The sequence below is a fragment of the Gallus gallus genome, chromosome 2, assembly GCF_016699485.2.
Source record: "Gallus gallus isolate bGalGal1 chromosome 2, bGalGal1.mat.broiler.GRCg7b, whole genome shotgun sequence".
Lineage (NCBI taxonomy): Eukaryota > Metazoa > Chordata > Aves > Galliformes > Phasianidae > Gallus > Gallus gallus.
In genome coordinates this window covers 88442004-88467947 of record NC_052533.1, presented here as the reverse complement: position 1 = coordinate 88467947, position 25944 = coordinate 88442004, and the positions used below count along the sequence as shown (strand labels likewise).

At 35.7% G+C, this 25944-nt stretch overlaps 1 protein-coding gene across 3 annotated transcripts in view; it reads left to right on the top strand.

Annotated features, from left to right (window-relative positions):
- DNAH5L (dynein axonemal heavy chain 5-like) overlaps positions 1 to 25944 on the top strand; it is a 148852-nt gene that overhangs the window by 55987 nt on the left and 66921 nt on the right. For all 3 annotated transcript variants that reach the window (XM_040696426.2, XM_040696427.2, XM_040696425.2), the window contains 14 exons: positions 387 to 581; positions 4728 to 4862; positions 5843 to 6032; positions 8038 to 8255; positions 9110 to 9421; positions 13601 to 13690; positions 13788 to 14024; positions 14523 to 14690; positions 17355 to 17561; positions 18540 to 18869; positions 21026 to 21232; positions 21320 to 21562; positions 22406 to 22560; positions 24513 to 25177. In XM_040696426.2, the coding sequence (XP_040552360.1) occupies positions 387 to 581; positions 4728 to 4862; positions 5843 to 6032; positions 8038 to 8255; positions 9110 to 9421; positions 13601 to 13690; positions 13788 to 14024; positions 14523 to 14690; positions 17355 to 17561; positions 18540 to 18869; positions 21026 to 21232; positions 21320 to 21562; positions 22406 to 22560; positions 24513 to 25177 (3352 nt within the window). The remainder of the gene's footprint in view (positions 1 to 386; positions 582 to 4727; positions 4863 to 5842; positions 6033 to 8037; positions 8256 to 9109; positions 9422 to 13600; positions 13691 to 13787; positions 14025 to 14522; positions 14691 to 17354; positions 17562 to 18539; positions 18870 to 21025; positions 21233 to 21319; positions 21563 to 22405; positions 22561 to 24512; positions 25178 to 25944) is intronic.

Sequence of the window (25944 nt, the reverse complement as noted above, 5' to 3'; positions counted from 1 at the left end):
TCTATGTGGTAGTCATATGAATGACAGGCTTCTTTAGTGAAAGATCAGATGGGTCAGTTTAAGTTAAGACAATAACCTTCAGCACTGCAATGCTATCAAGACCCTGAGGAGCTAACTGTTTAAAACAGTTCCAGTAAGATGTGTAAGTGGCTGCCTGTTTTGATCTGTGTGTCTTAGGCATCTCAAAATACCATATGTGATACCAGGTACTTCATGAACTGCAATATTTGGACAGCTTAGTAGTAACGTGTAATTGTAACATGCTTCAGTTATCTGGTGTGATCTGGCATGTGCGCCTGTGCTTGCAAAATTATTGTGAAAAAAGATAAACCTTCCTATCCTGCTATCAGTAAGTAATATTTTATTTTATATTTTTCATTTCTCAGAACCCTGGCTATGCAGGACGACAGGAGCTTCCAGAAAATCTGAAGATTCAGTTTCGTACAGTTGCTATGATGGTGCCTGACCGTGGCATTATTATGCGAGTCAAGCTGGCAAGTGCTGGTTTCCGAGACAACCAAATCCTTAGTCGAAAATTTTATACACTCTACAAGCTCTGTGAAGAGCAGTTATCTAAACAGGTAAAATAAATATTTGTCCAACTCTAAGCTGTCACTGGAAGGGAATGTGGAGAATATACTTTCATGGAATATATAATTATTTTGACTCTCAGAAATGTGGTCATTTTTTAAGGTTTTCAGTTTCAAGTTCCAGCAACAGAATTTGAAATTATCATGTTATTTTTAGTTTTCAAACTAGTTTGTATAGTAAAGGAAGTTTGATTTGTGATTTTTAAACAGAATGCAGATAATAGTAAAGATAGGAGGAGTAGTGTGCAGAGCTGTAAAGAGCTTTGTAAAGGACAGTTTCTTCAGTCTTTTCACTTACAAAGACTAGATGTATTGGAGAGACAGTGTATGAATTTTAAATAACTGAAAACTGCCTGGTAGAAACAAAGAACAAAGCTGCATTTAAGACTAGTTTTTATCTTTTGAATGCTAAGTGCTGACTGTCCACTAGAGGGTCTCAAAGATAAATGATATGAATAGTAGGTAAATTGCAGCTCAAATGAGAAGCCTGCTCCACTAGAATCCTAATGTACCTGGACATACCAACTATGTTCTCCATTATATCAGTCCATATCTATACCACATATTTATTAAAGATTTTGTTGGCTTCTATGAAGAAATCTTCAGCTCCACCAGAATAAGATGATAAAGCATTATGTTGCCCATGTTATTTGAGAATTAAAATAACAAAGTATAGATTTGGATTTTCTCATTCTTTCTCCATCCCTTGGTAATTTCACTGTGTCAATATATATTCCCTATGAAACTAGATTCTCATTTTCATTTCTCTCTGGTTTCTTTTTTTCTGAGAGAGTTTGGCTCAACAGCTGTATGTTGTAGACTGTCTTCTGAAGGATCATATATTCACTACTGTCTCTGTAATATTGCCCAAGGTGTTTCCATTTAACCTTCAAATTCATTTTTTTAGGCAAACTGAATCACCCTATGTTGATTGTAGCATCTATTTGTGTTAGTTGATTTGTTGCCATCCATCTTACTCCTTCAGTCCTGTCCGTGTTCATACATTTAGTAGTTATCAGGCTTATAGGCTGCATTTCTGAGAATAATTTTCTGAGGCCTCTCTCGTGGAATTGTTGGACGTTGTTTAGAAAAATTTGTATAAGCACACAATTTCAGCAGTTAGCAACATAGGTTTTCTCATGCATGTTGAATATGGACCTCTCTTTTCCCTCAAGCTTGTTTATAGTAGGGTTAAAATTTCTCATTGTCTCAGTTTTTGTATTCATTTTGTCTTGGGCATGATTGTTTCCTCCTCTGTGGAGGAGGCATTTGTGCTGGCATCACAGCCTTTACCATCTTCCTAAGCAAAAGTGCATTCCTTGTTTCTTGATGTCACATGCATTGGAACTGTTGCACAGGCACATCTGGACAGAGTGCTTAAAAACAAACCCCCTAAAACCAACAACAAAACCACCAACCTTCCCCTGCAAAGAAAAAAAAAAAAGAAACAAAACAAACAAACAAACAAACAAAAACCAAAAAACCCAACCCAATACCATATTGGGATCTTTTCATTACACTTACAGGGTGAATCACTGAATGGCAATAGGTAGCTCTCTTACAGGGGTCCTTGCAATGAAGTCTATAGCTGAATTGACTGAAACTCTCCTGAACAGATGGCTTCTGGACCTATGTGATCACTCCTGTGCTCAGACACCATGATCCATTGCTACTGACTGTCTTAATTGTATGTAAAATTTACTTTCACTCTCTTGTCTGTTTACAGTTTTTTTTCTACGTGACCATTGCTGCATCTGCAGAAAGTTTCTGTGTATAGTTATTTCTGCAGCAGAAACTGCCCTGGAGTTAGTGAGATTCTTCACTCAGCATGTTAATCAACCTACTGAGTCATATAAGTGCTGCCTATCAGTTGGCCTAGGTGTAGAGGGAACTGCCTGAAGGAATCTGTGAAGCTGATTGAAATGCTTATGTGGAAAACTTCCTTAACAATTAGTCAAATGGTTTGTTGTGAAGGCATGTAGTTCAATTGCCTTGTCTTAGGTCAGTCCTTTGTCTCATCTACATTGATGCTAGCGAGGGAGTTCCTTGCTATTAATTAATGGAAATAATTACCAAGTGTACTGGTTGTGCGCACAGGCACAGCTCTGAGACCCAGCCACATCACAATGATATATTTGAATGTTATCCTTTCATCACACTTAATAACTTAAATTACATAGTTCTTATTTTAGCAGCTAGTATATCTGTGGAAAACAATCTCCTGTGTGAATTTATAATTTCTTCAGGACCCTCTAACATTTCTTCAGTAATGACCAGAGAAGCCTGCTACGCTGATCTTTGCTCCTGGCAGTTTACTTCATGCATCATGATTCTATACTTTGCAGTAGAAGCCAAGAAGCATAGCTTTATACAAACCATGATAATGTGCTACTTTGTCATGCCTGTGCCTGTCAGCAGCCCTTTGGACAGTCCTGCTCACGTATAAATCCATTATATACCATTGTAAAATCAGAGAAGAACTGAGTTTGGAAGGAGTCCTGCTGAAATAGGCCTAAATAAGTCCAAGTTGCTCAGCACCTCATCCAGGTGGGCTTTGAGTATCTCCAAGGACAGAGGCAGCACAACCTCTCTGCTCAAGCTGTTGAAGTGTCTGACTGCTATCACAGTGAAAAAAAACTCTTCTGATATTGAAGAGGAATTTCTTGGATTTCCATTTGTGCCTATTGCCTGTCTTCCTGCCACTTGGCACCACTGAGGCTGTTTTCTTAGCTAAATAATGTGCTGTAAATATTTGTGACTCTCCTTAACATTTTCAATTGACAGACAGCCTGCACTTTCCCAGGCAGTCTGTTCCGAAGTTTGATTTTCCTTATGGTCACAAAGTTTTCTATAAAGCTGACTTGAATCTCCCATGCTGTAATTAAATTCATTGCTTCTTTTCCTGTCTATTCCTTCTGGCTTCATCTTCGCAGAATTTTTTTGCACATTGAAGACTTTAATTGTAACTCATCCTCTGTGCTACATATTTACTCTTCCCACTTATAAAGCAAACTTTTTTTTACTTCTTCGTGATACAGCGTGTTTTATAGTTGGCTGATATCTTTATTTTCTAGATTATCTTCAGTATGGGTTCAACTTCAAGTGTGGAATCCAACTTTTGGGCACAGTATGAAAATGCCAACTGCAATGGAAAGATCTTTTCAACTGTCCCAAAAGGATCGCTTGCATTGTTATTGCCTTGTATAATTGTAGATTTATGTGATTGGTGAATCTGTGGTTTGAGTCCCATGACACATGCTTTCTGCATCTGATTCATTTTTATCTCAATAAAGAAGAGTTGTACCTCTCTTTTTTTGCAGCTGGATATCATCTTCCTTGCAGTATTTTTCACTTTATTTAAATTCATCCTATGTTGATCATTTGCTGAATTTTCTCAGTCATTTTGAACTGTAGTTATGGTATTGTTTACTGTCTTGATATCCCCTACAAACGTAATGAGTAATAACCAGTTAGCTACTCATTACTGAAGTTTTGAGTAGTGCTCAGTGTGTTGTTCCAGTTAGTCTGTGATAGCAATAGTGAATCATATGTTGCAAATAATTGTATATAGATCAGAAGATATCTTCTTTGTGGAGATACCTCAGTTGCTATGAAAATAACAGAGCATGAATTGAGATTTTGTATAGGATAAGATAGGCTTACCTATAAATAAATTATACCTGCATAATTTCAGTACATTCTTTTTATATCAGCAAGAGATGGGCCCTTTTAGTTACCAATCCCAGAACCCCACATATCAAGATAGTAACAGTTCTTACATGAACAGGTAACAAAGGGTAGCTCAAAGACATGTGGTTTACTGTTTGTGCATCTGACATATGATGAATTTAGGAGGATGATAGAAGCAGCAGCTTTGTTACAGATGATGTGTGAATGTGGTAGTGTACCACCAAAAGGGAGACTTGGCAGGCCTTGACATGCAACACTGGAAAATATTTTCAGGATGTGATAGCAACAGAGCTGGAGCTTCAGTTTGAAAGATGAAAAGCTGTGAAATTCATAGTATTTAAAAGTTTAATAGCTGATATTTCTTCAGTTAATATACCTTTCAGCCCCTTCTTGATATTGAATTATTTAGTGTTTGTGGTACCAATTGTGCTTATGTATCATTTCAAGGTTCACTATGACTTTGGACTAAGAAATATCCTGTCCGTTTTAAGAACACTTGGAGCAGTGAAAAGATCTAATCCTGAAGAGCCAGAGAAAACTGTTGTGATGAGAGTTCTGCGGGACATGAACCTCTCCAAACTGGTATTGTAACGCTGATGTCTTTTCCAAAAGAGTACTTTATTAGCCTTTGTGAAGTGTATGTATTATGCACTTTGAAAAGCTCTTTGCCTGAAATGAATACATTTCATTTATTTTTATCCAAATACAATTATAGTGAGAGCACTATTTCTTAAAGAGAGGGAAACACATCAGAAACATTAAGTGTAGAAATAATCAGAAATACCAATATCCTAGGGGACCTGACCCCTTATTCTAACTGCCTTTTGTTTTTTCTCCTTCCTACCCCATCTATGTAGAAAAAGGAAAAATACATTGTGTTACTTTTTAGTAGTGTCATTGAAGATTCTTAATCCAGAGTTTCAATTTAAACATTTTCTGGGAGTCCGTTGTCTTTTTTGAATATTATAGGAATTGCAATGAGTGAAGTAACTGGAAGCAGCTAACACTTCCTTGTATAGTGTAGTCTGTCTTGTTATCACTATTTAAAGTATTAATCCTTTCTTTCTATTGCTGTAATTGAAAGGCTATAGCGTATCTAGGGTCCATGTATTTACATCGGCAGCCAGTCCCGTGATGGGAAACAATTACACTGTTTCTGATGTTAATCTGTTCAGCTCATTGGTACATTCAGGGAAACCTATAGGCATGCGTCAGTGATTTACAGAATGAAAAAGATCATAAGAAATCTGAGGGAAAATACAATTTTAATAAATCTCTCTGACTTGTATAACAAATTGAGAAACATTTGTGATTATATTGATACAAATTTTATTATAAAGTTAACATTTTTATAAGCCTTAAGTATTTAATTTAGCAATTGCTACTTGTGATTGCATTGTATGAAATTCACTTAATAAATCAGATGTGTAATATTTACTTTGGAAAATATACACTTTTCTACTACTGTCTTTTAAATGGCATGTTCTTGAATAGCGTTTACAGCTCTAATAACAATTTCAGTGAATAAATAATACATTTCCTCCCTACTTTATCGTTGACAGGTGGATGAAGATGAACCTTTATTTATGAGTCTCATTAATGACCTATTCCCTGGAATTACTCTGGATAAAGCTGTGTATCCTGAACTACAGTCAGCCATTCAGAAACAGGCAGAGAAAGCGGGGCTTATCCATCATCCACCATGGATTCTTAAACTCATTCAGCTGTATGAAACTCAACGAGTCCGACATGGTTAGCATGAGAGAAGAGGTTTTGAGGCTACGTAAAAGCAATAAAGTTTTTTATATTATCTGTACAGAGTGAAGATTATTTTCACCAAAAATGTATTTTGAAATTGGACAGCTGTCATTTTTAAAGCTTATGTGGATAGCAAAGTATTAGGATTCTTTATCACTGTGCAATGCACACATAGTGAATTTTTAGCTTTGTAGCATTACATTTTTATGGGAAATAAGAAGGTGGCCTTCAGAATGATTGAAATTTCTATAGTACAAATTTGTTCCAATTCAGAGATGTCTGAATTTGTTCGGTATTCTGAAAACCACAGTTGCTCTCAGTGATCAGAGCTGAAGCTTCTGTTTAACGTTACTGTGAAGTACTGATACTGAGAAGATTACAAAAATAATCTCTCAAGTCTTTAATTTTATAGATTCTACTAGGCATGCACTATATTGCCAAGTGCTGTTTTGTTCAAATCTGGCCAGTGAGTGTGAGGAGAAATAAGCCTTCCACCTGCTTGAGCAGAGAGTTTGGACAAGATGGTCTCCACAAGTCCCTTCCAGTGTCAGGCTTTCTATACTCACAAGAGGCTGATGAATAAAACTTACCCAATCCTAAGAAGAATACCAAAGATGCTAGTACAAACAGGTTTACCATTCATAGTTGAAAAAAAATATTCTCCTTTTGAAATGCTTGCCAAGACTCTTAAAAATCTAGGCATTTTAGTCTGTGAGGGAGCAAATATAAAGTAGCAAATCAATATTCAAGAAGCCATCCTTTTTATTCTTTTAGTGTGATAGTAAGTGAACAGTAAACTCAAGCAAATGGAACGAATAGAAGGAAATACTTGCCCATATGTAGTCTGAGAGCTAATGCCTCAAAAGATTATTTCAGATTATGGATTAGATAAAGGAACTAGTAGTTAATGCTCGGTTGAGTATATGATTTGCATCCAAACTACAGGATTCAGTGTTTCATATCAAATTATAACACTGAGAAAGGAACCGTAAAAGTTTTCATGATTTAAATTGTGATTAGATATACCTCTTGCTGGAAGTAGCTGTTTGAAGAACAGCTCCAGAGCAAGAAGCTCCATAGAATCTCCGGGTTTTCTCCACTGTGGCATTCTGTCTAAATGTCTCTTTCCACATATGCCTTATTCCATTGGTCATGCAGATCCAAGTGACCTAACACTTGGATGCCAGGGCTTTTTTACTGCACAGTCTTGCTCATGGTGGGAAAAGGACCCTTGGATTTATGGATCCCCATAGGATTTCATGCAATGAAGAAAAATGTATAAAACATGATTCTCATTGGTTGGAATAGAGGTAATGTGTGCAAATAAAGAACCCTTCCTCATTCTATTGAAGATGTTTATAAAGCCAGCTAAGGACTGTTTTGTCCGTTTGCCACTAGGATTAACAGGAGTTACCTAGCTTCCATAGACAGCTTTGGAAATTTCATTCTGAATGTTCATTTGCTTTTGAACAGACTCTGGAACTCTTGAATACTTCATGTAGAAAATAAACTGAAAAAGATCAGCTGTGGGCTCAACTTATTGTTGAAGACATGCTTTATTTTCCTTAGACAATATGCATATATACTGATGAAATTAAAAGTGTGGTTACTGTCATTATTTTTGTAAGAAAAAAGGTATTCAAGTGTCATTATAATAGATGCAAGTGCATATTTTAGTTTTGTGTGGTTCTGAGAGATATGCTTGGTTTTGTATATGTTGGGAACTACATTTAGAAATTATGGTTTTGTTTACCACCAGTCGTGTCAATGTCATTGCATGTGAACATCAAAAGGCAGTTGTGTTTTCCAATTACAAAAAGGAACAAAACTGCCTGAGGGAGGATACAGACCCACATAGACTTGCCTGTCATAATAGGCCAGGCATTTATAGAGAAACATCTTTTTTGTATTGGCTTTTGGATAAAACAGGGATCGCTAGTGGAAAGTGGAATGGTAGCATGATATTTCATTTTTTAACCATGTTTGAATTGTTTTTAAGGTATGATGACTCTAGGTCCAACTGGTGCAGGAAAGACCAAATGCATTAATATTTTGATGAAAGCAATGACAGATTGTGGTGCTCCTCATAAAGAGATGAGAATGAACCCAAAGGCAATCACAGCTTCCCAGATGTTTGGTACCCTTGATGTTGCCACAAATGATTGGACAGATGGCATTTTCTCTACATTATGGAGAAAAACTTTAAAAGTAAAGAAGGTAATGGATATTCCGTTGTGATAGTTAATAAGGGCATTTATTGTTTCCATAAGATCTCATTATCTGTCATTTATGTGAAAAATCTTCAGTTACAAACTCAAATGGGAAAATGCAGTATTAGTTTTGCTTCGTATCTGAATAGCTGAATGTACCCCAAAGTCAGAATTATGTGTATATGCCAGAGAGAACTGTGCTTCCCAAGCTCCAGAGGTTCCAGAATTAAATTGGAATATATTTTAAGAGTTTTGCTTCCTTCTGTAATCAGGTAGTCCTACTGTTCAAATTTAAAAGCAAGAGCTACTCATGTTTTGACATGACAAGAAAGGTAATATTCTTCTGTCTGATTTTATGTCATTACTGCTCTATTTCCAAATTCTTTTATCGCACCTGCACATGAAGTTTCACTGTGTAATATTACGTTCAAATCTTAAGAAGTTTCAGTTGTATTCACTTCTCATTTATGGAATAGGAAGCCTTATATGAGAAAACTAAGTAGCATCCCACGAGGAGCATGTGCCCGTGTCTGTGACTTAATTTAACTGGAAATGTTTTCATCCACCTTGATGAATGATGGGTTTGCTAATGTTTTCTGTAGGAGAGAGGCAGAGCCTTATGTTTAGAATAGTCCAAAATCTTGTTTTTCACAATTTTTTGATATTTGTTTTTGATGTGGCACAATTAAAAAAAAAGAAGGGTTCAGTCACTGAGCAGTTTATGAAAACTGCAGTACATACTGAACCAGTCAGCAGCAAATTATGATTTTATATCCAAGAGCACATCCTCTGAGATTATATGTCTATTTTTGATGTTTTTTGTCAGTTTACATGAGGTTGCATGTGTGTCTCTTTCTTTAGGGTGAGCATATTTGGATAGTTTTGGATGGTCCTGTTGATGCGATATGGATTGAAAACTTGAACTCTGTTCTGGACGATAATAAGACCCTGACTTTGGCCAATGGAGATCGTATTCCGATGTCTCCCACTTGCAAAATTATTTTTGAACCACACAACATTGACAATGCTTCCCCGGCAACAGTTTCTCGTAATGGGATGGTCTTCATGAGTTCTTCAGTGTTAGATTGGAAGCCTATTTTAATGGCTTGGCTGCAAACACTGCCTGCTACATACTCCGATGTTCTTTGGAATTGCTTTAGTACTGTATTTCAGGTACTCAATCATTTTAGAAAAAACAAAATGACATTCCTTATTCTTTATTAATGAAGCATTGTTTAATCCTAAATGTTGTTTCAATTATTGACTTGTTTTTCTTTTGTAATAAAATAAGAATGAAGGATTGAAAAAAAAAAGAAAATGATCTCTAACATTAGTGAACAAGTGAGACGATATCAGATGAATAATCTGGACGTTCTGTTTTGTCTGCGTAGGATATTTGGCAGTGAGTTGCTAAATCCATCATTATTTTATGGCGATGTCAAAACAGAAATGTTCTCTTTGTAATTGTTACTGCAGTTTTAGTTCTTGCTAGGATACATAAAGGGAGTGGATAAATTTCTATGGTTTCTTTTTAAATGTGAAAAAGTAAGATCTGAAATAATCTTCGTTCACGCTATTATAATCTTTCTCAATTTCAGTTGTAACAAGAATGCATTTAGTCCCTTATTTATTATTATGTATTTTAAATAATATGCTGTAGCTCAAATTAATTGAGGGCGATTTTATGATGTTCTAAACTTCAACAGAAGTGACTGCAGTATCCCTTTTGATTTCATAATCTGTGCATCTGTTCCAGAAGAGATTTTTGAGATGGCATCTCTTTGATACGTTCTCTTACAAAGTTCTGTTCAATCAATAGATACACGGGGAGAATTCAGAACATTCTTTCTCTCCATTTTACCCTATCATACCGAATATTTAAAAGTTTTAATTAGTATGATGGACAACGGTCCTAATGAATAATCTTAACAGTATAATTTTTTTCAGTTACAAAAAAATTACTAACTTCTCTTTGAAAAGGTCTATAGAAATAATTACTTTTTAATCTTTCAGCTTTGTAATCTTTTGATTTCCTGACTTAAAATCTGTGGAACAAATGCAGCTTGTTGATATCCCCTCTCTTCCCATTTGCTCTCTTTCCTGTGTGAGTTGAGTCAGACTTCACAAAGGCTTCTCCTGTAATATTTTTCTTCTTTGTTGGATTTTAAAAATGCTGTTTATAATGAACTTTGAGTGACATTTTCAGAAAGATTATTTTTGTGTTACGTTTTGGAATGCCTAGAATGCTAACAAATGTCTTCTCACAGATATCTTTCATTTTAGCGCCCGTTTACTTCATAACTGATGTTTAACAAGCTATTCATTTTGTTCTACCTCAAAAACATAATGATATGACATAGTATTTACTGCAGCAGCAAGAGAATCAATTCTGATAATGAATTTTAAAATATGCTTCCGAAGTGATGTATATGTGGGTCAATTTACTGCTTCTTTGCTTCAATTCCGTTTATATTTTTTGCTAAAACTTGCTCTGAAAATATAGTAACAACATTTAAAATACCCAAGCCTGAAGCAATAACAATAAAGTCCAGAAAAATATGTATTTTATTAGATTGAGAGATGAAAATACAGTGAAATATGAAGTTAGTTCTGTGCTGAAGGCTGCATTTGGAACTATCGAAATGTAAATGAAAGCTGTCATGCTGTCAGCTTTTTTTCACTCCTAATGAGCTATCCTTGCTGCTCACATAATAGAAGCGATGACAGTGATTTTACAGATGAAGGTGACACTACTTTTGTATTCAGATAGCTCTTTTTACAGTTAATGTTTCCCTCCACATATAAAAAAAAATGGATAACTAAATACTAAAAGAAAATTTGTGTAATAAGGTGCTCTAACAGTGGTATCAAAGCCCAAATACAGAGCTAAGTCAATTTAATGCTAGTATTAAGAAAAGCACAGATATAAGCATCTTCCAAATATCTTTTTTTTTTTTTTTTTTTTTTAAGAAAATGAAGATTAGGCTGTAGATGGAAAAACAGTAACTAAGGAGAGTCAGACTTTAAGTGTACCTATAGAGGTCTTGAGAAGACAATCTAAATTGGAAAAATTAACTCAAATTGAAGTAAGATACTTGCTTCAGTAATTCCAGTTTGCTTAAAAAAATCCCCAGTGATCATATTTGGTAATGAAAATAGAATTTGTTGCTGAAAGCCTATACACTGGACAAAATCATCATTAATAAAGGTACAGCAAATAGCAGTTATGTAGGAGGAAGTCCCAGAGAATAATAGTTATGAATTAATGGAAAGAGTAGAATTCTTTTCATGTATAGTGAAATATTTCTGCAAGATATTAGCTTTTATGTAAAAGACAGGGATAAAGTGAAAAACAACAACAACAACAAAAAGAAGCAAAGCTCCAGCCTTACTGTGAGTTAAGATTATTTTTGAGTCCTTTCTACTTCCATGGCCTATTTTATACAGGGTGATTGTGGAGTTGGACATTCATTGTCCTGGTCTCTGTTCTTCTCAGTAACATTCCCTGCTTGAGAGTAATTTCAGTCATAGAATCATAGAGTGATTTCAAGTTAACTTCCATCCCCTTCCAATGTCTCCGCTCTCTGAAAGCTATGGTACCATTGTTTTTGTTAAATCTGTGAATGTTACTGCTATCTGTAATCAACAGATCTTATCTGATGTAAATAATTATCCAGTTTCAAAGAATCGAAATAACTAACTAATAACTAATTATTATTTTTTTTTAATTTGATCATTCTCATTTTTTATTTTTTATTTTTTTATTTTTAAAATCTGTTCTTCTGGATCCCTTATTGACCTATTCTAGAGAATTCCTAAAGTCCTAAAAATAGCAGAGTAGAGAGATACGATATCTCTCTTCATCCACGTTAGATCTTACCCTAATCACATCTGGGTAAAGGCTGCCATTACCTCTGGAGCATAGAGCTGAATGCATAATCCAGACTCTCCTATCTTTAATATTTAAATGCTGATGCTTAAATTACTATTACGAGCATTAATAACTTGGGATAATTTAGCTGTGTGTGTCAAAACCCTGTGAGTATGTTACCAACTTCTTGTCCTAAAGAGTATTGCACAGTCCAGTGAGTTCCACTGTAACTGTACGCTCATACTAGAAGTGACAGTGGGATATTTTCTCATGCAAGTTTTTACCAAGTGATTTCATTCTGTAGCCTTCTTTTGAAAGATAGCAAGTTCCTGATCCAAATTGTTTGCAATTTTTGCTTATTGATCATGGCCCAACTTATTTTTCCAGTCCTCCATCCAAACAGAATATTCTAATACATAGCTAATTCATGCTAATTGATGTCTAGAACTTGCATCCTACTATCTGTCATATATTGTTTTAAAAATAGTAATAATAAAGTACTGGTGTATATAGACCTAATGCTTTTTTTTTTTTCCCATGAACTCAAAGAACAAGAATAACACAAACCTCACTGGAATTTTAAGTAGCATAAAACTGCTTCTGGTGAAATCAGAGCTCCTTAAAGTACAGAGAACTTTGACTTATGAAATATCTTTATTCAGAGTGTCTCAAACCAATTATTAAGCAATTTGAGGTTCTCAGTGTGACAGCTATCCTATTATACAGATGAAGAAGCTGAATCTCAGAGAGACATAGGTCCAAGTTTTTAAGGTCTTCAGGACTGAATCTCCCACACTGCTTGCATGTAGGTGACAACTGATATTTTAGAACAATTCTGCTCTTCTCAGAGTGGACTTTACATCAATTTGGAACTTTGCTGAAGATCTTACTGAAAACTTGAGGCAGGCACAGAAGCCATCACCATGGAATAATCTGGGAAAAGTCTGGATTAAATTTAAATCATTCACAAAATTCCCTTTGGATCCTGTCATGGCTCTACAGAAAAGAGTGTATTGGTTTAAAGAGGATTAGGTACAATTCGGTGCAATGAGAACAGATCAGATATAAATTTATAGTGGTGAGGTCGTGTGTTACATGTATATCATTGCAGCAATTTCAGTGCTTCTATCCTCCCACTACACAAATGGCAATGGTAGATTAAAATCTCCTGTGGAGAGCACAAATGCCAGATTTTTGATGTAACTGAAAAGCAATCTTCAAATTGCTCTTTAGAAAATTGCTGTGCAGCTTATGTGAATAATTCTGCTGAGTGTGGTAAATCAAAGTGTTTTTTAAAGTATATTATTGCTAGCCAATTTTTCTGGTTTGTTCACATATTCATAATTCCAGATATGGGGAAAACATTTGTTAGGAACATAGCTGAGAATATTGTTGAAATTAAGAAATTGGCCATGTCTAAGAACGAAGCATACCCTTGAAACAAGGAAGCAGGTTCCTAAAACAATATTTTTCCTTTTCAGGATATGATCAATTTTGTTTTCTCTGCTGTGACACCAAAAATGGCGGTTTTAGAATGTATGTACATCAAACAAGCTATTGACCTTCTACAGGTAGATAAGACATCAGTTTTTCTAACTGTCATTCTGTTATTTGTGCTGGGATGTTGTCCTCAGATGGCGGTTGTCACATATTGCATCTGCTTTGCAGGGTTTATTGTCAGATCGAGATGAAAAGCAGCTCAGTGAGGAGCATATTGCTCGCTTGTTCATTTTTGCTGTAATGTGGTCAATTGGAGCTCTTTTGGAACCGGATGACAGGCTGAAAATGGAACTGTTCCTACGAAAGCATTCTGCAGTGAAAGAGCTTCCAGCTGTGAATGGAGAAGAAACCATGTTTGAATTTGGTATTAGTACCAGTGGCCAGTGGGAGCACTGGTCAAAGAAGGTTTGTATGCTGAGACATGCTGAGCTTTCTTAATGAGTATAAAAGAAAGATGTATTTGGTAAGAGCCATATTATTTTATCATTTAAAGCCCTCCATAATTCAGTTACGAAGATTAACCCTATGAACTGCTCTAGAGTTTCCTTTTTGAAAGACTTTTTTCTTTTCTTCATAAATACCTTTAGTGGAGAATGGAAACATGCATTTGAAATAGCTTTGGAAGAGAAACAGAAAAGTTATCTTAGGTTTGTCTGCTGTCTATCACCCAGCAAGAAAAAGCTATGTTCATGTAATAGAGAATAGTGAAATGAAAATATCCCGTTAGTATACTAACATCCTTTTACAAAAGCTTGGCAAGGTACTGCTTGGTTATAAATCAGTGCTTAGCTTTCAGGAAGAAAGATTTTGCTAATGCAGCGCATTTGTATTTGTGTTCTAATGTAGAGTGCCTGTGAGGCAATGTACAAAATCTCAAACATTTTTCATTACTTTCTTATGCAGGTCCCTGAATATATTTACCCTAAAGATTCAGTACCAGAATATACTTCCATTCTAGTTCCAAATGTAGACAGTGTTCGAACAGACTTTCTAATGTACACTATCATGAAGCAAGGAAAAGCCGTTCTGCTAATTGGGGAACAGGGAACAGGAAAAACAGTTATGATTAAGGTAGGTGGAATGGAAAAACACGTTATATCTTCGTATGATAACATTGCAATAACAATAATTGACATTGGCAAAAATGTTAAATTGAAGTGAAAGATCAATGCCCCCCACTGAGGCATTTGTCCAATACTCACATAGTCTACAATCAAAAAACCAAAAGTATCTGTACTTTAGTACAAAGGGTGTATTTAAACTTTGCTAACCATGATCACAAGGTTTTGTGATTCGTAAGTTCTCTTTTATCTTTCTTTTCTTTGGAAAAGCCAAACTGGTGATTTTGCTAAGGAAATATTAATTCTTGAAGGATTTTTATTATTATTATTATTATTATTATTATTTCCCTTTGCTTAATCAGTGGTGAAATATGTGAATTGATTTTTTTTTACACCCTCGTTCCATGGACTTTCTTCACAAGCTACATTGAAAAGAAATAAGGAACTTCCTTCTTTACTTGGGATAATGTTTCAGAGGGTAAATTTAGTGCTCAAAATCTGCTCTTTTAGACAAACTGCTCTTTCTGTGCAAGAAAGTAAGAACACAGTAACTATTAAATTCATATACTAATGATGTGTAAAAATTAGTAACTTACTACAGAAGACAATAAAAAAGAAGAATGAACAAACGCAAATTTCACATCAAACTTGAAATCCCTTTTTTAAAAATAAAAATGTTATTGTTTTTAGCATGGTTTCTACAATTTTCAGGGAAATATGTATACTCTTTCATCAATGAAAGATAGCTGCATAAGCCTAACCTACCATTAAGACAACTGAATTTACAATACAAGCATCTGTGCCTCTACTGGAGGGTTTGTAGAGCCTTGGAAATTAAAAATATTTGAAAAACACTGGCCTAACCTGACCTTTGGCTTTCGTAAAATCTGGAACCATTTTATGTCCTCCAGGGATGTGCTTTCTGAGCCCTGACATAAAGTGAATTGTACCAATGCCAGTTGCCATTAATACTACTTTTTCAGCTCAGCTGTTGATGCCAACATGCATGCCAGTGTAATGTCAACTTCTGTTCTTGGCACCAGCTGGAGAACTATTTTAGCAGTGTGCACGGGCGGGGTCTGGATGGTGGTCTCGATATTCTGCATACTGGATTTTGGCCAGATACTGGCAACCTTGATCCTTCAGCTGCCATTCCTGTCCCTAAAAATAATTGGAACTGATTCTTAGGTGTTGCTTACCCTAAGCCTATTCTATGGAGCAGAGTATGTTCCTTACACATGGCACTTTAGTGTCAAAAAGTGCCTGTAGATATTTGATCTTATTTAAAGTTAAGGCTGAAAATTAACTACCCTTACAAATGTTCCCCTTCTGATTTCTCCTTCTGTAGAATTTTACTTTTCAGTACCTTGTGAAGAAGAAATTTCCAGACATAAGCATCTACTTTCATTAAGAAGTAAAAAGTTTTAATATAGAACTCTTCAGGTACTAATCTGAAGGTTAGAGTAAGACATCAGTATATTAAATAAAGAACTTATAATGGAATGCTTTTTTAAGATCTTTATTTTGCACTCTGTATTCTTAATTCATGAATTGCAAAAGAACTGAATTTGACTTGAAAATTCTGTGATAACATTGAAAATTGCATACAGAATCTGATAGTTAACTAACCAAAATAACCTCACTGAATAAACTTATTTTTCAAAGATATTTCTTATTTATGTACAGGGGAATGTTACCATTACCACATAAAGAATATGAAATGCTGTAATGAATAAAGCACAAGTGTGCATTTAGAGTGGTTGTGAGTGGTTATACGTTCATGGTTGTGGTGAGTTGGGTTTGGCTGCTTAATCAGCAATGATAGAGGTTTACTTTTATGACATACCAAGCATCTCTCATCTTTTATAAACATAATAATGTGAAGGATATTCAACTTTGTCATTGTGATGGGAGAACTAAGTCTTTAACAGAAATAATGTTGGAAATCTGGAACTTTTGGTACTAATTTATGTCCCAGGATTCTTACTAAACTAAACATTTCCCTTGTTTTATATGTATGTCTAGGTATGACCCCAGGGTTGCTTTTTTTTTAATTTATTGTTATTATTTTTTAATTCCATTATAAAAACCACTCTAAATAAGAAGAATGTAACTCTTGTTGTTTTAGGGCATTAGCAGCTGCTGTGGGAATCATATGCATTCGTAAAACCCAAGGATTCCTTCATTAAGAGAAGATAAATATCAGTAAATTTGATTTATCTTTGTTTAATTTTACACTACTCTTCCTTTACTCTGCTCTAGTTGTAAGGAATGGTGGTATGGTGTAAATGTAAAAATGTTTTTTTTTTTTTCACTCATTTCTTGAAGACTGCCGTAATGCATGATCATTAACAGCTTGAGTTTAGAAACCCCTCAGCAATTACTAATGCAAAATTTATTTGCATACGTCATTTGTTGAGACACTTAGTAAGTGTTATTAAAACTTTAATACTTAGAAACTTTATAGAGAACGTTAACGGAGAGTTTGAATTTTAGGTGGGAGACAGTATGTTTATTTCAAATAAGCCGCTGCTGTACATCTTCAAATTACTAGCAGGACTGAGGTTTTGTAGATGTTTGATTTCTGCAGGGCAGCTGGGCATCTGTGTCTCCTGTCAATTGAAATAACCTGGAGTTACCAGTGTAATTTACTTAAAATTGGCTTATCTTACAGGATTACATGAGCAAGTATGATCCTGATGTTCACTTGTCCAAGCGTCTAAACTTTTCTTCTGCAACTCTACCAAATATGTTCCAAAGGAGCATAGAAAGTTACGTAGATAAAAGAATGGGTACCACTTATGGTCCTCCAGCAGGGAAGAAAATGACTGTCTTTATTGATGACATCAACATGCCTGTGATTAATGAATGGGGTGATCAGGTAAAAAGAAACTGTTAACATTTGAGAACTGATGGTCTTACCATTACAACTGATGGAAACAGTGACCTGCTGTTTTCATAAGTAAGAAAGTTTTGGAAAAAAGTAGAATGTGGACTTGATCAAATCTGTCTCCTAAAAGCAATTTCCTCAAGGCAGTTTTTCTGTGGGTGATAAACTGTCAGCCCCAAAGGATCATTGCCAGCATCAAGCCATTTGGTGCAGACATAGGTTTTAAGTCATTTGTTTTGTCTACATACAGAGCCTGCAGAATTTACAAACTATCTGTACTAAGAACCAGTTTGAGAAAGAGTGTATACAAATCCAGGTAGCAAACAGAAATTCTTTCCTTCCATCCACTCTGGACTTTAAAGTACAGTTATTATTAGGTGAAATCTAATGCTACAGTTGACATACAAGTATAGTGAGCTGTTTGGAGGTACTAATAAAGGAATACTTTATTGACCTGTACTCTGAAACTTTGACTTTAAAAGACTTGCTGAGAAAGTCATATTCCTCCACCTTATGTAGCTCTGTAATCATGTTCTCTCGCTACCTCTATACAGGTGAAATTGTGATTATATTTTGTGCTGAACTAACCATTCTATGTCACTCATCTGTGTGTCTACATCAATCTGAAAAAATAGTCTGACTGGATGTAACTTCAAAGATAGGCATTTTCTTAGATTGATGTTATGGAAACTGAGTTGGATGCCAGACCTCATGTTCACTACTACTTAGCTCACAAAGCTTAGGTGCAGCTAATTCACTGCACTGGGGCTCTTCTTACTATTTTGTATAACTTCATAAATTGCTGAAATGCCTAACAAAATACTTGAAATACAGAAATACGGGAAATATTTCCTTTTGTTTACTAATTTGTTATGCTACAGATTTTCTCTTCTTTCCTTCTTTTTTTCTTAAGTGGAAAATCCTGAAATATGTAACTGCTCCATTTCTTTTTTTGGGGTGGATAACTAGATCACCAATGAGATTGTAAGACAGTTGATGGAACAGAAAGGTTTCTACAACTTGGAGAAGCCAGGTGAATTTACGAACGTGGTTGATATCCAATTTGTAGCTGCAATGATTCACCCTGGGGGAGGTCGGAATGACATCCCACAACGTCTGAAACGCCAGTTCACCATCTACAACTGCACACTGCCTTCCAGTTCATCTATTGACAAAATATTTCGAACAGTAGCTGAAGGCTATTTCTGTGAGCAACAAGGTTTTTCTGAGGAAATATGTAAACTGGCTTCTGCATTAGTAACTACAACACGAAAAGTATGGCAAACAACAAAAGCAAAGGTAAATTTATGTCCATTATGAAGTCTTTGAAGCATCTGACCATGACAAAATAATAAGACCCAGACTTTTTTTACTGCCATGTATGTTTATACTTCACGTGATACCTGTAGGTATAACTGTTGTCTGAAGTTCCCATTATGAATTTTTTAATGTAAGTACCTCACTATTTGACTAACAAAATTTAAGCATAATACAGAGAGTGTCGTTGATGAGAGCATTTAGATATCTTCTATTTGAGAAAATGTCAAGGGCATAAGGAACCATACATTAAAAATTAAACAGGAATCTTCTGAAAGGGTGTTTAGAACTGTGAGAAAATTTAAAGATCTGACCAAGCTAATTTCAGTAATTTGCCAGCAGTCCTGGCTATCCAGGGAGGTCCTTGTTGACTGGAGGTTGGCAGATGTGGCCTAGTCTACAAGAAGAGCGTGAAGGAGAATCCAGGGAATTAGAGGCCTGTCAATCTGACCTTTGTTCCAGGGAATGTCATGGAGCAGATAGTCTTAAATGCCATCACAGGCACATATGGGGCAAACAAATGATCAGAAGCAGCCTGCATGTATTTACAAAAGGCAGGTCCTTCCCAATTAACCTGCCTGACTGACCTTCTATATCAAGATGACCCATTTAGTAAATGAGGGAAAGGCTGTGGATGTTGTTTACCTGGATTGTAGTAAAGCATTTGATGTGTTTCCTTAGTATTCTCATGTCCAAGCTCATGGCTTGGATAGGTGTGTTGTTCTCTAGGTAAAGAACTGATTGGATGGCTGGGCTCAAAGAGTCATAGTGAATGGAGTTCCATCCACTTGGTGACTGATCACCAGTAGTGTTTTGCAGGAATTTATATTGGGCCCATTTGTCTTTAACATTTTTATCAGTGATCTGGATGAGGGGATTGAGTACACCCTCATTAAGCTTTCCAATTAGCTGAGATTGTTGATCTGCTTGAGGGTAGGAAGGTTTTGCAGAGGGATCTGGATGGGCAAGGCCCATAGGATGAATCTGATTGTATGATTAGAAAAGGACTTGAGGATGCTGGTCAACAATTAGCTGAAAATGAGCCAGCAGTGTGCCCAGGTGTCCTAGAAGGCCAGTGTCATTCTGGCCAGAAATAGTGTGAACAGGGAAGTGGTTGTTCCTTTGTACATGTCCACTGTGAGTGAGACTATGCTTCAAGTAGGCCCCTCACTACAACAAGAATATTTAATTGCTTGAACCTGTCCAGAGAAGAGCAACAAAGCTGGTGAAGGGACTAGAAATCAAGGGTCATGAAGAATGACTGAGCAAAGTAGGGCTGTTTAGTTTGGAGAAGAGAAGACTGAGGGGAGACCTCATCACTCTCTACTGAACAACTACTTGAAAGGAGGTTACAGCAAGGAAGATGTTTGTCTTTTTTTCAGGTGAAATGGAAAGCTGGATATATGCATGGAATGAAATTTGGAAAGTTAAAATTACAGCATAGAGGTGCCATTTTTTTTTTTTTTTTAAGTGAAAGAAGTGGAGGAGGGTAGTGGAAAGGTATGGACAGATATGGGTTTGATACGTGATCTGTTGATGTAAACTTGGCTTATATAGAGAAATACTGAGTTCTAGTTTAAGGTTTCAAGTATCGACCAGCATATTCAACAAAAGTACTGCCTAGTACTGGTAAGTTTTGGTAAATTGTTCATTTTTTTTCAAATCACCTTTCCTCAACTATTTCTCTTTTTTTGTTGTTTTTTCTTTTTTCATGTGCTTTTCCTCTTTTTCTTATTGTCTTCCTCATGTAGTCGTGAAAAGCATGAAAAAAAGAGTGACGGAAAAGATTTGGAAGAAAGAGTAGGAAAAATGGCACAGTTTAAGCAATATTGATGTTCTTACTCTGGCCTTTAATGCCATTGTTAACTAACTTTTCTTGACTACTCTCCAATCTGTATTACTGGAACCTGAAGATTCAAAGAAACTTGTGTGAAATTTATGTGAAATTAAAGAGCTGGTTATTGCTACTGTCATTTCTTCATTTTTACCTTTGCTTTTTAAATGCCAAGTGTGCATTTCTGCTATAATGCAATATTGATGTTGAAGTTTGTGAAAATACTCAGTATTAATTTAAGTTTAGATAGAAAATATTTTTATTTAGTAGTTATTTGAATGTAGATTATGACGTTCTTTTTCAGATCTTACCAACTCCAGCTAAATTTCATTACATCTTTAATTTGCGAGACCTTAGTCGTATTTGGCAAGGAATGCTAACAGTTACTTCTGAAGTCTGCCAGAGCATCAGTGTTTTGGTAGCCTTGTTCCAGCATGAATGCAGACGTGTTATTGCTGACAGGTTCATCAGCCAAAGTGATAAAGACTGGTTCGAAGATATGATGAAAAAGGTAGGCAAATAGTATTAAAGTATTTGCTACAGAGAGGAACCAACAAAATGTTTTGTAACTAAAATGATCCTTAATGTATTGTTGTAGACTGCTGCTGCAGAACACGATCAAAATCTATTAGAAGATGGGTCTACAGAATTATACTTCGCAGATTTTTTGCGTGATGCCCCAGAAGCCACAGGAGATGAACCTGATGATGTAGAATTGAAGGCTCCTAAAATTTATGAGCCTATCCCATCTTTGGACTATTTGGCTGAAAGATTACAAATGTTCATGCAACAGTACAATGAAAGCATCAGAGGATCAAAGATGGATTTAGTGTTTTTCAAGGTATTAGTGCTTCTAGTTATGTTATTACAAAACCACCTGGTCTTTTGCAATTCACTGATGCATGTGTTTTAAACACTTCCGTCAGATTAGTTTTGGAGATAGCTCAAAATGGCAGGACATGTATCCAGTGATCCTTATAGATATATAAGGCCATGTTTGTGTCTCCCAAATGCTTTAATTCTGAAAAATTGTTCCATCTTTTTATAGTTCCCCATTTTTTATTTCTCCTGCCTTGCATAATCCAATGCACAACTCATTTGTTTTTACAGTTCATATCATAATAGTCATCTGGCTCAAAGGTCTCTTGATGCTTGGTGCTCTTCTATCTTTAGATTGGGTGCTTTGGTTGATTTTTAGAACATTTCAGATTATTTGTTAAAAACCACAGTTGAATAAGAAATTTCTATAGTGTACCTGTACTTTTGGCAGCCTACTTAGAGAGACTGTAAATAGCTTACCTAAAAAGTTGGAGGACAGTGTTAATCCGCTTCCTTTCTAGTTTTCCTCCAGACCCTTAAAGAGCCATATGTTTGATTCCGCTAAGTACAAATATCACATATGACGGTGTGTCATAGGAGCTTGATACAGGGACTGGACAGCTGGACATACTGGACTTGATACAGCTCCTGGACTAGGTCTGCTGGTCACAGAAGAAAGGGGAAATCTCTTGTTGATTCTGTTGAGTACAGGACCGAGTATTCGGCAGTTGGCTTCAAAGAAGGCCTCTAGCTGTTGTGACACAGTTGCTCAATTATGTGCTTTTAGATAAATATACACTGTATTTTTTTTTATACCTTAACATCCCCCCCTTCTCCCCCGCCCTTTTTATTTTTCAATACATAGGATGCAATCACTCATTTGATTAAAATATCACGGATTATTCGTGCTCCACAAGGAAATGCATTGTTGGTCGGTGTGGGTGGATCTGGAAAACAGAGTCTGACCAGACTAGCATCATATATTGCTGGATATGAGAGCTTTCAGATTACCTTAACAAGGTAACACAACACAGTGTACATAGACATTTGCTATAGAAATGAACTGCAGACATGCATCTTAACGCAGTGCAAGCCTGTCAAACATTTTATCCCTCACTGTAAACTATATTTTCAACCAAAAGCATCTGTGCAAATATTCAATCTGTAGATGACTGACCCTGGGTCTTTGTTTTGGGGCCTTTACAGTGTTAACAATGTCTTCTTTTCCTTCAGCATTTGAGTTTGCAATGCATGCTTGTAAATTCCCGCTAAATCATTTTACACTAAAGATAACATGGAATAATCCATTGGTGTATTAAGTACAGTGACCAAATAGAGATGGCCAGGGGAAATCGTAACTTTTGTTAGAGATGCCTAAGGACCCAGATCGTATTATTACAACTGTTATTATTACTTCGTAGTGGGTGGTACTGAAATTTAGTAATTTGTGGAAACTGAGGGGAAGAGAGGGGAACTCTTTATCTATCTAATCTATTTGTTAGAGCCCTGTATTTTAAGTTGTATTTATTTGGTTTCTTTTCAGAGGGAGAAGGAGTCGGGGGGAGGATGAGTAGAGACAGAGTAGGAAATAAGGTTTCCTCTGTCTTTATTCTGTAGATGTTGTTTTGAAATAGTCCCTGCCATTCCTGACTAGAGAATTGGAAAAGATCTTTCCAATTAATTATTTGTCAGTGTTACCTCTTAACTGTCTGGAAGATGTTCATTTAAATCCTCTTGGAGCAACTGGGAGTGTAATGACTGTCCTCCATCTGTTTATCTTTTTAAATAGCATTTACAGGGTTAAGAATCCACGATTGGCAGTGTGTATTTCTCTTTGGAAACTGTGGAACATATTGAGAATTTTCCCTTCTATGTTCTTATCGAGAATACCACAAATCACTGTAGTAATTATAGTTCACACTACCAAATAGAGCAGTTAGATTGTTGCACAAGTTCTACAGCGCTTTCATTCAAGGTATTTGTAGAGCGCTATTAAGATGGAGCTGCAAGAGCACTAGGAAACTTTCTGTATGGTATATTTAATTTCAAAACAGAGTGTTGTTTTCAAATACTGAACAGTGCGTTGTCTGTATTGCACGTATTACTTAGGGCCCTTGGAAATAAACTGATTTGAAAGAACACAAGTTCCTAATTCCAGCAATTTAATATTGTAAGGACACAATGGACAAAATCTGGCATTTTGTTAACCTTACTTTACTTTTCTTGATCTTTCACAATCTGAATCATAAATTTGCATGGAATTCATCAGAATCAAACTTGTATGCACCAACTGTAAGAGGTGTGATGGATGAATCAGCCCAAGTGGTAATATGTTCAATATTACAAATATTGACAATATAATAACACAACACAATAGAAAACTCAGTTGTGGTTATTCCTGTCTCTTAGTGATTTAATTTAACTTTCTCTTAATATCTTCGAAAGATAATCCATCTGTATTTAAGTTTAATGGCAATGGGCAACAGAACCTACTTGACAACTTAATCCAGCTATACTAACCTTCAATTGGAACAAAGAGTATAAGTCTGCAATCTTCAGGGATGCAAAGCAGCTGTATCATGCATATGTTAAGGATACCATTATTCTTACATTTTATTTTCTACCACCTTATTCTATTGGTTTCACCTCCTCACCTATGGTTTATGGAATCAATCATCCACTTTGGGAAAATATTTAATTTAAAAAAATCCCTGAAAAATGAAAGTGGGAGATACAGCATCATGGTTTTATGATTTTTTGTTGTCAGTATCCAACATCATAACATCATGTTATGTCCCCCTTCCCCATGCATCACAGAACCGGGCTGAACCAGCCCATAAATCATGGACATACAGTATTTATTTCATATGTAGAATTTTATCCTGCCTAAGTAAACTGAGCCATATGAAAGGTATTTCCCAGAATAATCTATCATTTTTGTTCTCTCTTTCTTTAATCCTTTTCTGTCCCAGAACGTATGCCACCAGTAACCTCTTGGATGATCTGAAAATCTTGTACCGCACTGCTGGGCAACAAGGAAAGGGCATTGTCTTTATATTCACAGACAACGAAATCAGAGATGAATCTTTTCTTGAGTACCTGAACAATGTTTTGGCTTCAGGTGAAGTCTCAAATCTTTTTGCACGAGATGAAATAGGTGAAATCACACAAGATCTGATACCAGCAATGAGGAAAGAGTATCCAAGGCGTACTCCCAGTGGTGAAAATCTTTATAATTACTTTCTTACTCGAGTTCGCAATAACTTGCATGTGGTACTTTGTTTTTCTCCTGTTGGGGAAAAGTTCAGAACTCGTGCACTCAAATTTCCAGGTCTGATTTCAGGCTGTACCATGGACTGGTTCCAGCGCTGGCCTAAAGATGCTCTTGTAGCAGTTGCACAACATTTTTTAGTTTCCTACCCTGTAGAGTGCACAGATGAAGTGAAACAAAGTGTTATTAACACCATGGGAACGTTTCAAGATATTGTAGCTGAAAAATGTGTTGAATACTTTGAACGATACAGACGCCGAACATTTGTGACTCCAAAATCTTACCTGTCCTTCATTGGAGGCTACAAAGCTATTTATAAAGAAAAGTTTGCCAATGTTGGAAGTTTGTCTGAACGTATGAGAACAGGTACTGTAAATTCTGGTTGTGTATTTTTTTAAAATATATATTTATTTTTTAAGTTGAGAAGAATCAAAATAAAAGAATGTTAAAGAGTTAATTTTTACGTGTCTAGAGAGTTGGCTTATGGATTTGAACTGTGAGCTCACTTTCGTTTGGAAGCAGGCTGTCCTATTTTCAGCTTTGTTGTGTATGATTACAAAATATATGGAGTTTTTGTTTCGAGGAACTTTGTGAATATTGCATATTGCAGATGAGTTTTTAAAATAGCATCAGTTAGCAGCTAAAAAACCTAAAACATCTGCTTCCATATGCCTGTATGCCACGGAGCTACTGAATTCCTAGTTTTTACATTTAAACATACTACAATGAAATCTGAAGGGAAATAAGTAATATTCAGATTCAGTCACTATGAAGATTCTTTTAAATAAACATTAAATATTGAGTGTAAAAATAGTAAAATAGTGCACTGCATGATGTCATACACAGTTAACAAATGGTTTCTGAAATTGAATGGTGTTTAGAGCTGGATGTGAACTTAAATCATTTCTTCTCCTACTGCCACCAACTTCAAAACAGTGCTATTTACACATATCTGCATGTATAGATGGTGGCTGGCTGGCTGGAAGGAACATTTGTGCTTTTTTTTTTTTTTTTTTTTTTGGAAGGTTAGAGAGATTTACATGATTTGTATGCGTGCATTTACTAATAAGGATTTTTATACATGTAGATACATGTAATTTTTTCATCCTGTGATAAAATTTTTGAAATATTGC